Source organism: Cyprinodon tularosa, unplaced genomic scaffold (assembly GCF_016077235.1).
Source record: "Cyprinodon tularosa strain WSP-4 unplaced genomic scaffold, ASM1607723v1 ctg28, whole genome shotgun sequence".
NCBI lineage: Eukaryota > Metazoa > Chordata > Actinopteri > Cyprinodontiformes > Cyprinodontidae > Cyprinodon > Cyprinodon tularosa.
Window position 1 is genome coordinate 704,317 of NW_024038985.1, and position 14,992 is coordinate 719,308.

At 35.8% G+C, this 14,992-nt stretch overlaps 1 protein-coding gene across 2 annotated transcripts in view; it reads left to right on the forward strand.

Moving 5' to 3' along the window:
* Positions 1–14,992, forward strand: part of mcama (melanoma cell adhesion molecule a) — a 126,027-nt gene that overhangs the window by 100,664 nt on the left and 10,371 nt on the right. For both annotated transcript variants that reach the window (XM_038290370.1, XM_038290371.1), the window contains exons 9-13: positions 1,265–1,380; positions 2,655–2,796; positions 2,944–3,074; positions 6,314–6,455; positions 11,179–11,214. In XM_038290370.1, the coding sequence (XP_038146298.1) occupies positions 1,265–1,380; positions 2,655–2,796; positions 2,944–3,074; positions 6,314–6,455; positions 11,179–11,214 (567 nt within the window). The remainder of the gene's footprint in view (positions 1–1,264; positions 1,381–2,654; positions 2,797–2,943; positions 3,075–6,313; positions 6,456–11,178; positions 11,215–14,992) is intronic.

Here is a 14,992-nt window from a genome sequence, read left to right on the forward strand (position 1 = left end):
TTTATCCAGAGGTTATGTTCTATTTTAGCCTAATGCATGAGCATTTCTTATGCCTTTCTCCATGACTGTAGCTCATGCATTGCATTACATGCAGGGGATCATGGTTTACTGTTTAGGGGATTTCCAAATGCTGATTATTGGACTTAATTTTGGGTTTCTCTCTTAGAGTGAAGGAGTTTAATGATACAATTTTCAGATTTTCTCATGGGAAAAAACTCGAGGCATAAGAACTTTAACTAATAATGCTCCTCGACATGCTAACTAATCACTAATGATCAGTGGCGCCTCGGGAAATGTTTTAAAGGGGTGACCAGATGGGGCCTCTAAACATCTTGGGGTGGCACACTGAAACTGAAAGCCGTCATTTAAGGGTTTGAATCTACTATTGTGGTAAAACTGCCTGTAGAAATCATAAAGACTTTAGTAAACACCTACTCAGATCTTTATTTATTGTGCGATTTTTAATGTTCCATCACTGGCTGCATAATGGGATGAAATGCTATACTGCTAATGCAATTTACCCTAGCAAGTTTGGTGGCCATGGCATTGCACAGGTTACCTGACTCCGCCTTTTGCTCCGCATATCCATCTGGAAACCTTCCGTTGAAGTAATTTTGGGAAGGGGCGAAAATACTGGTTAGCTGATTGGCCTATGTTGGTGATAGACGGGCCAAATAAACCAATCAGATCAACGAAGCATATGACGTACTAACAGAGCGACGACGAAAACACAACCACAAGCCAGGCTACTCTTGCCGAAACCAGTCGGGAGAAGAGCAAAAACATCTTTTCCTCTGAGAAAAGCCTCCAGAGCAGTGTTTTGCTCTTCTTTCAGTGAAGAAATACTCTGTAATTCCGATAAAACTTGCTCGATAGCCACGCTAACGCTAGTTTCATCGGCTGAAGCCGCCATGTTCTTCAGACTGAACTGTCGCGCTTCTCGTTGCGTCACACCTCAACCTGCCTCAAAGCCAACGCTGATTGGACGTTCGTTTGGTGAACGGCTCCAAATTTTCTTCAATGGAGAGTCTCCAGACTGATTAGCGAGTGAAACCTTGAAAGCTCGCAGATCAGGATGGTCTCACGAGGCTATTGCGCAGGGGGTCCATCTCTATCATTAGCAGTGGCCACCCTGTGCAATGCCTTGGCCACCCCCTAGTGGCGCCACTGCTAATGATAGAGATGGAAGTGTTCTCAAGAAGAAAACGTAGAGCAATTGGTGACCATATAAGTTATGTTATTGTTTTTGCTTCTCCTGTTTCAGACTTGGACCCAGCAGTTGTGATTCCTAAAGACTCAGAGGTTATGCTCACAGGGGAAGATCTGGTAGCATCCTGCAACGCCCTGTCCTCCCTGAAAACCGTAACAGTCTGGTACAAGGTACGCTTTGCAAAGACGAGTCATTTAATAGCAGAAATGGTTGGCTGTGCATCCACTAAGGCTGCTGTCACACCTTAACGATTTAGACCAGTGTATATCTGACATGCGAAAATTCTGCAGCTAGGTTAATACTGCGATCAAAGAATTTTTTTTTTAACAGTGTCCTGTCTGGCAATGTGGCAATAAGAAAAATTGTCTTGATGCCAAAAAAAGAGCGTAACAGATTTTGCTTTCACAAGTGGAGCAGTACGGCTATCGCCATAGTGTTCCGCTTGATTTATGCATATAAATAGCTTTATCATGATAATGTAGGGAGTATTACAGATTATATGGACACTACAGTGTAAGTAGAACAGGAAAGGAAAAATAAACAAAGCTTTTTATGCAGGCTGGAAGCCTCCGGGCGCATTGCTGCTCCTCTCAGGAGGGGATCAGCTTTAACTGATGCTTATGCATCATTTAATGGGCGTTACGCTGCCCTGCGTTATGCATAAGTTAGGCTGTCATTGGACGAAAGTGGACTCATTAGGAATACTCTATGTATTTGCCCAAAATCCGAAAAAATACATTGAAAGTTCAGCGTATGCCAGCATTTTAGAAGATTCTGGGTCGTCAGGCATACGCTGGCTAAATGGGCGAGGTGTGACAGCGCCCTAAGACAACTTCAACTAATTTACATATAGATATAGATTTAAATCATAAGCAACTTACAAGTCAGTATTGTTCTGCAAGGTTGTGTATGCAATCATATTACTATAACATGAGATTTAATGAATAAAAACCTTCCTTTTATGTTGTAATAAACTAAATGGCTCTGGTTTAGCTGTGGGCCACAATCATCAATAATAACAGAAATAAAAACCCAGATTAGTTGTTATGCAATGACTGTATACCAGTTTCTCATTTTTAGTTGAGTTGATGAAATGTTTAAAAATGTTTTCAGCTTAATGTGATGTAGAGTGACTGATTGCACTGCAAAAATTGAAATCTAAATAAGTCATTTTTTCTTAAAATAAGTGCATTTTTTCTTGAATTGAGGAGGTAAGTGAGACTCTTTGCCAATGGAACAAGACAATTTACATTTAAAATAAGAAAAAGCAATTGCATTGTCTTATTTCAAGTGCATATTATCTAATTATCTTATTTTAAGAGTAAAAATAATCATTCCATTGGCAGATCATCTCATTAACCTACTATAATTAAGGGTAAATGTTTACTTATTTCTAAATCATTTTTGCAGTGTGTGCTTACTAAATTTGGACTGGGTTTTGTAGGACGGAGAGGTTGTGGGTCATGGTAACACGCTGCACCTGGACGACGCCACCTTTGAAACTAGTGGGGAGTACGTTTGCAGCGTGATTGTTCCCTCCCTGCCCTCCCTGAACACCAGTGGCTCAGTTCACATCATCGTCCAAGGTCAGTCAGTCAGCCGCCCTGTGCTGCTCCTACCTTTCTAATGTTACAGTGATGTCACTGGAACCCAAAAGCTGCTGACTGACATGCTTTTTATAGCCAATTACAAAGAGTTTGGTGAAATATTTTGAAATGAATATCTTCTTCTAGGTGGTCCTCAGGTGGTGGGAGTAGAGGAGGAGGTCCAGCTGGCGGAAGTGGCAGGCAGGACGGTGAACCTGAGCTGTGAGGCTCATGGACATCCTCCACCTAGGATCTCCTGGAGCATCATCGGCAGCCAGGTATCTGAGTTAGCCTCCTCTCTAATATCAACAGGATCAAGGTGCAATTCAGGCTACTGCTCCCTGGAGGCGCTCATGACTTATTCCCAGTTATCACTCTTTTTAATAACACTTTTTATCATTATATATACACACACACGTCTAGCCGAAAGGTCTATTCTAGTGTTACTGCCGTCTTTGCATGGCTATTGCATAAACATCAATAGTTAAATGTTTTACCGTACACCCAAAATTTGCGATTTACGTAGCTTAATGGATGCAACACGAGTAAAGAAAAAAAAAAGTCTTTGTACAAAGTATAAACCCAGAAAATAACTTTATTTTAATCAGAGTTGATTTCTAGATGATGAAGTTTTTAATTAATAACAATCTTTAATCAAGAAAAATTGACAATGGGAGATAGAGCATTTTGTGCTGCTGCCTCACATCTGTGGAATTCCCTCCCTGACAACTTGAGGGCACCTCAGTCCACTGAGTGTTTTAAAAAAGAACTTAAAACATTTCTTTTTAGCAAAACTTTTGGTCCCCCTTAGATGTTTCTTTTTTCTCTTTTAAAACAGCTTTTATAATTTTATTTAATATTTTTTATTTCATTTTATATATATTTTTTTATTTATTTTATTTCTATGTATTTCTTTTTTAATGCTTTTTTGTAGCAATTTGAGGCCTTTTTGGTGAAAAGTGCAGTATAAATTAAATTAATTATTATTATTATTAATAAAAATGAACTTTTCTGTTTTACGGGTATTTAAAGTGATTTCCCCCTGGGATTATTAAAGTATTTCTGATTCTGATTTAAAATATGTAATGTACAAATATATGTAAATAAAACAAATTGTATATGTTTTTACGTGACTAGTGGAGAATTTTATTAGCTTTTAAATGGTATTATTTCCAACTTTGTAAGTCAACTTTTTTTTAGAAGTTTTAGCAAAATTCTATACCCTAACCCCTAAAAAATATGACGGTTTTTCATTATTTAGGCTAATTTAAGGGCCTTTGGTGCAGGCATAAGCATTATCTAAGAACAAAATGATTATGATTTTTGATTTTGTCAAATTCAAAAGAATGGGAATTCGTCCTGTCTGCTATGAAAATCCAATTTTTTTTTTCTCTCTGCTAGACATTAAATTGGCCACCTTGTATCTTCTATTCTCTTTTACTAATCTTGTGACATGATTCAATTTGACTCCTGAGGCAGAAATAAAACATTAGAATTTATACCTTTTATATAATAAAAAAAAAGCGACCATTTTTAGCATCTACCTTATCATATTTTGTCCATTTAAAACAATTGTTTCCTGTTTAGTTGGGTAGGACATTAACTAATTATGTTCAGTTTACTAAACATAATTAAGTATATGCGGTTGCATTATAGCAAGGGTAGTAAAGAATAAAATTAATTAAGTATACAAGGCTAATATATTTACCAGCCTTAGTATTTTAGGGTTTAACAAGTCTTTTTGTGACAAAAAATATTCCTATTTTTCCTAACAATAGAAAAATACTAATAAAATCAAGTGTCCAGCATTTTATTTCATTATTTGTTCCATGTTTTCATCCATCCCTAATAATGAAATCACGGAGGAAGCCTATAACAGTCATCTGTGTTGCTAATCTTATTTCTAGATGTTAATTTCTTTAATTTATCTTCGTTTGTTTCTTCGCTTGCTTATCATCCCATTATCTTGATTACGACTACAATTTAAATCCATCAGACGAGCGAGTCTGATTTTATTTTCCTTTTAATGACTTTCAAAGTAGGTCAGCAATTAATTGAGAAAGCTTTAAACGTGAATCTGAAAAAAAGGAAGGAATCTTGTGTCTTTTTCTGCACATTAAAGGTTGGAACCACCTTAAGTGTTTATCACCAAACACCATGTCTTTAGTTATGGACTAAACAGTAAACTTGACGGCATCAGACACAAAAATACGCCCCTGTTGTTTTCTATCCAGCAACCCATACTTGGAGTCTATGGAGGATAAAAAGTGCCAAAATTAAATAAATAAATACAGCATTAAATAAATAATTAAATGTGTCAATAATAAATTAAATGTGGAATTAAATAAATAAATGTGTCATTTATTAATTAAAACCACGTCACTAATATAAAGTGCCACAATTAAATAAATAAATACAGCAATAAACAATTAATTAAATGTGTAATTCATTAAATAAATATATAAATGTGTCATTAATTTAATGAAATATGTCTTAATTTTATTTAAAAATATATATATAATTATTTTAGTGTGCATTTAATTATTTCATGGTCCTGTGTCGCAGCGCATCGAAACCATTAAAAGAATCTGTCAAACTCACCCATCAAAGTTAGGGGGCGGGGTTAACGCGAATCGAGACTCTGTAATCGATTTGCTTCGCCTTAATGTGCAGGGTGACCAATCAGGTGTTAAATAACCGCCCTCTAACTTTGATGGGTGAGTTTGACAGAATCTTTTAATGGTTTCGATGCACTGCGACACAGGACCATGAAATAATTAAATGCACACTGAAATAATTATATATATTTTTTTAATAAAATGAAGACGTATTTTATTAAGTTAATGACACATTTATATATTTAATTCCTTATTTATTTAATGAATTACACATTTAATTAATTGTTTATCGCTGTATTTATTTATTTACTTTTTGCACTTTATAATAGTGACGTGGTTTTAATTAATGAATGACACATTTATTTATTTAATGCTGTATTTATTTATTTAATTTTGGCACTTTTTATCCTCCATAGAAGTCTGGCTCACGTCTGATCCTTTTTTAACTCAACTTAGAGGCAACAGTACCTCTGATAAAACCATTAAAGGTCCTGCAGGACATCTCTGATTGGACATGAATTCCAGATTCCAACAGTTTGGGTTGATTTTAGTTCTCATTTATATGATTAGGTTCCTGCCGCATGTCCCACATTTTTACATACATCTTTTTTATTGTATTTTGAATTCTGAACCTTTTTATTTTAATTATTCCTAAAGAAAAGCTTTATCCTGGTGTTTTCTTATTTCACGATTTAAAATAATGCTATTAAGAAAGAAAGCACTGAATAAAGACAAACATGGTTGTTTTTTTTATATGAAGCAGCATATTAGCATTAAAGGATTAAAATGAAAGATACTCTGGAAATAGTTTAAGAGAAAAGAGGCAAGAAAGTCTTTTCAAACTTTGTTAACTTTCGAGTTGATGCCCTGCACAAATGAAAACCTCTGTCTCTTTGTAGCACTGGGACGAAGTGATGAGCAAATCAAACGACCACATGACTCACAGCACAGTGTCCGTCAAGGTCAGCTCGGACGTCAGCGCTGTCTGTAACGCGTCCAACGACATGGGAACTGAAGTCAAGGTTTTCAGCATCAAAGCCAGTAAGCATCTTTTTTTTTCATCTGTGTTTATAAACCTGTTTGATTTATCCTTTCAGATCAGAATGTATTATTTTTAATATTATTTAGAACACCTACAGTTAGTCACAATTAAAGCTAAGCTATGTCTAAGAGAGAAACAGGACTAAGCACTGAAAAGCAGGCCCAACTCTGTCATCTGTAATTGAAGTTGTCATGGCCAAACAAAACCAGGCCATATGAGGTTATTATGATAAGAAAAAGAAAAGATAATAGAACTGTAGAATTAAAGTTAATAAAACAAAATGATGAAAAGGAGTCTCTATGTCCTCCTGCAGTCTAAGCCTATAGCAGCATAACTGTAGAGACTTAATTTAAGGGTATGGTTTGCCAATAGAATGAATATGTTTCCTCTTAAAATAAGATAATTAGACAATATGCACTTAAAATAAGACAATGCAATTGTTTTTTTTGTTATTTCAAATGTAAGTTGTCTTGTTCCACTGGCAAAGTGTCTCACTTTCCTCCTCAATTCAAGAAGAAAAATCACTTATTTTAAGAAAAAAATACTTATTTAGATTTAATTTTTCGTAGTTGCAGCTTGGACATTTAGGCTTTATATGTGAGAAGGAGGATTTTAAATTCTATTCTGGATTTAACAGGAAGCCAATGAAGAGAATCCAGGATAGGAGAGATATGATCTCTCTTTTTAATTTTCATCAGAACTCTTGCTGCAGTATTTTGGATCAGCTGAAGGCTTTTAACTAGTTTGTGGACTTCCTGATAGTAAAGAATTACAATAATTAATCAATTAAACTATACATGCAGCTATGTTGTCACCCTACAACATCTTGGAAAAACAAATGAAGTTGCTGCTCTCCATACTCCTGGGATCTTTTAATCTCGTCTGACAGCAGTTCCTCTTTACTTCATTTTTAAATTTTTATTTAAACAGGAAAGTCCCGTTGAGATTATAAAATCTTTCTTTCAAGAGAGTCCTGTGCCAGAGGCAGCACTGGAAAAAATTTAAATCTAGATAAATCATTATATCTTAAAATAAGTGAATTTGTTCTTGGATTGAGGAGGTAAAAGAGACATTTTGCCAATGGAAAAAGACAATTTACACTTAAAATAAGAAAAAAAAATTCAATTGTCTTATTTCAAGTGAATATTATGTTATTTTAAGAGTAAAAATACTCATTCCATTGGCAAACTACCTCATTTACCTACTGAAATTAAGGGTAAATACACTTGATTCAAGAAATGTTTACCTATTTCCAGTGACGTGCGGTGAGGTTCATAGCTGGTGAGGCACTGACGTCATCAGAATCAGATTTGCAAATAGATGCATAGATTGACAGCAGTTTACAGGTTATGTTTCACTTCTGCATCCTTACACATACAAACTGTAGCTCACAAAACACACATTTCCTTAAAAAACAAAACAAAATAAATGTTATTACTGTCTTACCTTTACTTATAAATGAATAGAAGTCCTCCTTATCTTCCTTCAGTTTTAAAAGTCTCTCTGTCTCAATGGAGATCACTGCCAGGGAAGAAAGCCTTCCTTGATCCGTCCTGTTCCTGCCTTATGTTTTCAGTCTCTTGAGCACCCCCTGCCATGAGGCAAGAGAACTGCCTGCCTCACCTCGAACTTGTTCTCTGCCGTTTATAATCGCTCATTACACGAAACACGTTACACAAACACAGTTGGTGACAAAAAGCTCTGTACATTATATACATAAGCCAAATTATTAGAAATAAGTTCACATATTACATTTGTTTAAACCATTTTATTGACGCCGTACAGCAACATGCTCTCTCCGCTTTGCAGCCAGCGCAGAGCCAGGGGTTGCGCAATCCAAGGTGAGGCAGAGCTCGCTGCTGCCTCACCGGCATCGCTTCCAAGCATTTGAATGGGAAAATAAGAAAATTCAGCGATTTTGAACAAATAAAAATCGAAATTGGTGAAGCTACATGAAAAATGAATATTTTTTAGTACAAACCACCGGATGAATATAACAATTTAAATTACTTTATGATTATATATTTTCTTTCTTTCCATGATGGCTGGTGAGGCACTGCCTCACCTGCCTCCCCTGACCGCACGTCACTGCCTATTTCTAGATTGTTTTCCCAGTGGCCAAAGTTGCATTACATTGACAATGAACCCAACTAATGTTCAATATAAGGAAAATAAATCATTATCAGCAGACTGATCCTCATGTTCTGGAGAGAAACATCTTCTCTTATTTTTTGAATAGCAAACCTTTTTTTTTTTTGCCTTTTTCAACAGAAAGTTCCTTACATTAGGGTACAGGATTCATAGGCATAAAGAAACACATGTACACCATCTAGTGGTTGTAGGTAGAACTACCATTAAACTATATTATGGGGCTTTAACATTCCTGTAAGGCCTTTGCCTACATCTACCTGGCCGTGACGGCTACCCGCTAAGACCATCAGGACCTGCACATATTAGCAGGTGGTGTTCATAGCATGTTAAGCTCAAAGTGGACTAGTTTTTTATGCTGGCTGTTAGGGGCGATCATATTCCAGGTCAGAGGTCACGGATTATGCATTCGGACCCACCTGCTGGCTAATCTAGACCCGACCTTATTTAAAACATTTATAAATTACAGCATGTTGTCTGATGGCTGTGTCTAATTTCACTGGCGCCGCTTCTTCTCTTAATACGGTAAAGCCATCCGGAGCGTCCGGCTCCAGGCTGCACGTGATCCAAATGAGCCAATGAGCTGTCAGTCTGGGTTGCTGCTGCTGCTGCTACTTTTAGACACAGCAGGCAAACCTGTGGCAAGCAGGGCGATGGGAAAGAAGGAGAAGACGATGAGAAAAAGAGAGCAGAGAAAGTGTGGACTGCTGGAAGAACTGCGGTGAACTGGTGAAAGAAAAGTGAAATGGCGTGCTCAAAGATGACCCTGCACATTTAGAGGATGTTTGGCTCAACCTGCTGCTGTGAAGCAGGATTCTCCACCATGAACAGAATCAACAATAAATCTGGATCCAGGCTCAAAATGAGCTCCTTGATATGTGCTTGAGAATGGCTTAGTCTCTGGTTAAACCCAGGTTTAAAGCCTTGCAGGGCAGCCTAAAGCCCACTGCCAACATTAAGACAGAAAAAAGAAGAAAAATAACAAACAGTCAGTTCAGGTGTTGTATAAAATAAAATATGTGAATCAGGAAATTGTATTTATACCAAACTGAACAATTGTTGTTCTCTATTTAAAAAAAAAAACACTTTAGATGTTTGTTTTTTTAAGTCAATGTATAACATGGATGCTTAAACGACTGCATTTTATTTCAGTGTTAAATTCTGTTTAAAGTAACAGATTATAATTAAAAATGTCTCCAGACCTTTACTGGTTGATGATTTTCTTTTATTTGGACCCCACTGATTTTTAATTGGTTACCCCTGATCTAGTTTATACAGTGTGCTCAGAGAAGAAGAAATAAATACTTAAAGGAATAGTACACCCAAAACATGATTAGCCTTCATTTTCTACTCACCCCCATGCTGAACAACACTCTGGAGTATTTTTTTGATATCTCAAATGCATCTGGAGATCTGGGAGGCTTCTTGCTGTCTGCTGACATTCAAATAATGGAGGTCTATGGCGCCCGAGGCAGAAAGGTCCATAAAAGTCCACAAAAAACGTGTCAATATTCCTCCATACTGCTCGTCCAATGTATTCCAAGTGTCCTGAGTGGGTAGCATCCAGAATTTACTGGAAATGAAGTCATTTAGAATGTTTTTAGAGCATAAACAGTAGTGTATAGGATTTCCTGAAAGCGCGTTCAGGAGTCTACGAAACCGCGGCAGACCAAACCAGATGAAAGTGCGCATTCAGCGTCTGCTCTGCCGATAATGCAAGCGTAGAAGAAGAAATGTGCCGTTTACCTGTGCAAAGAAAGAAACAACGAAAGAAAAATGTCTGAGGACTTCAGTGTTGAGGAAGAGCATGAGTTCTTTGCCGAGCTGAATGCGCACTTTCCTCTGGTTTGGTCTGCCGCGGTTTCTGAGCAGGATATTAATTAAACTGTTTGCATAGGAATCTGTTTATCATTCGTTCATCTGCTGTGTTTGGTGCCTATGAATGCCAGAGTCAGTCAGTCAGTCAATAAGATCTGGGCTGCTCAACAGACCCCCCCCAGAAGATCCCACGATAGAACGATGATGAAATTCACTTCTGAAAAGAAACCAGGGCACTATTTCACACTACATTGGAAAAAATTAAAATCTAGATAAGTCATTTTTTCTTAAAATAAATGCATTTTTTCTTGGAGGGAGGTAAAAGAGACAATTTGCCAACGGAACAAGACAATTTACATTTAAAATAAGAAAACACAATTAAATTGTCTTATCTAAAGTGTATGTTATCTAATTATCTTATTTTAAGAGTAAAAATACTCATTCTGTATGCAAACTACCTCATTTACAAACTCAAATTAAGGGTAAATACACTTAATATAAGGAATTTTTACTTATTTTTAGATCGTTTTTTCAGTGTAAAGAGTACTATTGTTAGCTCAGCCTGTTGACTCTTAGTAAGGTATGGTCACTGACTGGAAAAAAGGTATTTTGGTCTTAAAATGTACCTTTGCACTTGTTATTGGAGGATTCATGACTCACATCAATTAAAAGCTGAGTATTTGTGTTTTTATGTCAGATAAATGTTAGTAGGAATTGACTTCTTCCCACTCTAAGTGTTGTTCTACTTGTCCACAGTTCCCAGGGTCACCCGCACAGCTCCCTTCTCTCCTGGTAAGACCATTACCGTCCTGCAGTCTCTTTTTGCTGATGCCATTCACCTCAAATGCTGTCTTCTGTTTCACCATTCACGTTTTTTCACCAGCATCTGTATGTGACAATGAAGGCACGGAGAGAAGGCCATGCATTATTTACAGGCCTTCCACTCCGTGCCTGCCTTTAGCTTGCATGCAGATCTTTAGGTTAGCCTTTGGCTCTTATTTAATATTCTGTTTGATTTTAATGTGGAAAAAAAAAATCTTAACACCAGCAAATCCAGGCACAGGCGGTCCTTCAGATCAAACGCGCTGCGGCGGTGAAATATTATTTGTTTATCTCAGAATTTTTTTAAGTAAACAAAAATAATCAAAGTGGATAAAAAAAAAACATCCAGACATTAATCCTTTTTTTATGGTAGGGTTTACTTTCCAGTTTAATTTACTCTTCATCTTTGAGTGGGACATAATTATCGGGCAGTTTTCGGACTTAATCTGGGCTGTAAATTTTTCATCGTTAAATCTTTGCAGAACTCTGGGGAAAACACGGAGACTCATAAATAAAAAGAACAGAGGAAAATCTGTAAAATCTAAACTCAAATGCTCCAAAGAATTTACAGCTTTCCTTCCAGTTTACAGTGGTAATAAACCAGTGGAGTCAGAATGAATTACTCCATCAACACTGCAATAAAATCTATTAATGTGTTTCTCACTTTTTGGGAAGAAAAAATATCTAGAAATTAATCCAATTATAAAAAACAGAGGATGGTTTATCGACTAGCTGAAGACTGTTAAAGCTTATAAGGAATGTATGATCTTCTTGTCAGGTTTTACTTTAACGGTTAAGGCAGTCTGCAGAAAGAGGCTGATTTGAGGCTTTTGCTGCAAAAGCAAAACTTATTTTTTCCTCTTCTGCTTTTAAAATAATTTCCTCCATATAAAGCTCCTTGATAAAGTCTGGATTAGGGCCGAGTAGTTATGGTTATTCAGGCATCTTGATGTGTTTCGACTCATTGCCAAACTGTATTCACAACAAAAAATGCCTTCTAAAAAATAAGAAAAAAATATAGTGTTTTAAGTGAATAATTGCGTATTTTGAGCAAAAATAATCTGCCAGTGCAGCAAGCAAATGAGACTTGCTAAGATTTCTTAAAACAAGAACATAATATCCAAGTAGTAAGCATCCAAAAAAACTTACCGTAAGTAGAAAAAGCTATTTCTTCTTTTACTTGTTAAGATTTTTTATCTTATTTTAAGCAGTTTATTCTCATTTATTAGTCATTATTGCTTAGAATTAAATGTCCTCTAACCAATTATTGCTCAAAACAAGCAAACAACGGGCTTAAAAACAAGGCAAATGTACTTGATACCAGTTAATTTAAAGGCTTAAAACTAGTCGGTTTTTCTTAGCTAGAATTAAAAACTTCAAAACGTTTTTTTATTAATATTTTAGCAAAAATGTCACAGAATTAAGCGAAATACATTAACCAAAATGCTTAATTCAAGTTTATTACACTTGTATAGATTTTTTGCAGTGTTGATGCTGCGTTGATACTGTCTCATAGAATACTGACACCTGCTGGACCTTTAAAGACACTACAGGCAGTTTATCTGACAGATTTTTTATTTATTTTTTTTATTTCACTTAAAGTCACACAACAATATATAAACAAATAACAAACAAAAAAATAAATATGCCAGGGGGTATGTCATAATAAACAAGTACAGTTAGGAGAAAAAAACATGCAATTATACAAACATATGCGCTGGGGAGTGTCATATATATATATATGTGTATGTATTATACAAATAAATATATCTTCTACAACATTAAGTTGTCTAGAATTTCTAGTTGGGAACAGATTCTTATGGTTTTTTGAGCTTTCTGATGAGAAGAAAGATGAATTGTATGAAAATATTGTTTGACTTCTATTAAATGAGCTTTAAAGTCCGTTTTTTTTATTTAGAAATTTTGGTGAAATTTGGCCAACAAAATAAAAGATTGATAAGGAAAGGTTTGGGAAACATTTTACTTTCCAGTTGAAAGCCAAAATTTGACAGAGTAAACTGAATCGATTTAATGACCTTTTACCCTCAGGGGCGGAGTTAGATGGGGGCCGGGGTAGCCATGGCCACCCTTAGCCAATCATTTGCCATCCCTACCATTTCCCCCCCCTGTAATACAGATGGTAGCAGCAGTAATAGTCTCAAATGAAATATTAAAACCATTTGAATTTTTCATACATTACTTACTATTTTTTCATATATTCATAATTACTTGACAACAAAAACACTGGTTAAATATGCACATAAATTAACTAACATTAAAGATGATAAGTACAGAATTCATGCTCTTTTCAGAACTAGATTTTGTGTTTTATGGGGTAAAGAGAAAATGATGGGTCTCTGCAAGTCATCCAGGAGTCTTCAGTGAAATCATAGATAAATAACTATTTCGTTAAAAGTTTATTAAATAATCAATTTATGTAGATATTAGTACTTGTAAATATCAATTTTATGCAGAATGACTGTTTGATAAAAGTAGGTAAGTAATGACAATAGAAAAGATGTTCGCCCCAGAACTCAAATCTGAAAGAATTGTATCTATTATACCTTTTATTTAGAAAGCACGGATGTTTAACAATAATCGTCTATTTGTTAGCAAAAGCTGTAGGAAAGTATAGTTTGTCTTATCTTTGGCTTGACCCTGAGGTTCAGGCGCCTAGCTGCTTTCGATCCTCTCAGTGTACGTTGGTTATTTTCTGGGGAGAGTTTTTATGGGAGACTGAACAAAGACAGGACTAATGAGCCGATTGGGAGCAGGTGTGAAGAGAGGATTCTAGAAGGAAGCTAGGGAAACGGAGACCTACAAAAGAGGGCAACAAAGAAAAACCTAAGAACTCAAATATATCCAGAAAACACAACAAAATAGGAATTAAACCAATAAAACTAGAAAATATGGAGGAAAGTAAAACTGAATACTCAAAGAAAACTTAACAGAACCAAGACTGTTACACTGATGTTTACAGTTTATTATGGCACCCAAAAGCGTATTTATATGGGTTGATGTAAATTACAAGTTTTTTTAAAACAATGTTTTGTGCACAATGTTATTATTGAAAACAGAGGGGGGGATATTTTTTTCTCTAAATACTATGTGTAAATGTGGTCTGACAGAATAGTAGCGGGCCAAACAGCAACTGGCAAAGAAAAACATTTCATTCAGTCGATTATTTTAATTTCATTTCAATTCAATTCAGTTTATTTATATAGTGCCAAATTCACAACACATGTCATCTCAATGCACTTTACAGTTCAACCAGATCATACAGTCAAATTGATACAAAGTTTTCTATCTAAGGAAAACCAGTTGATTGCATCGACTCATTGACTCAAATACAATCCCTCACACTAAGCATGCTTGTAGCGACAGTGGAGAGGAAAAACTCCCTTTGAACAGGAAGAAACCTCCAGCAGAACCAATTTTACATATACACTCCTGATCAAAATCTTAAGACTTGACAGAAAACGACATGGAATCCAGATTTTTGCACAGCTTTTGGCTTTTAAAGACGATGGTCTTAAGCTTTTGATTAGCTGAAAAAATAATGTTTGAGTGTAAATGCAGTTTTCAGAAAATTCCCCGCTCAAAAGTTCTTGTCTCTTGGACTGATTTTTTTCTTTTAACATTGTGAAGCTCTAATTAGAACCTTCTTAAGATCCAATGGTGCAAAATGCTAATTCTTGCAATTTTTTGACTGGTCTTAAGATTTTGATCAGGAGTGTATCATGGAAGT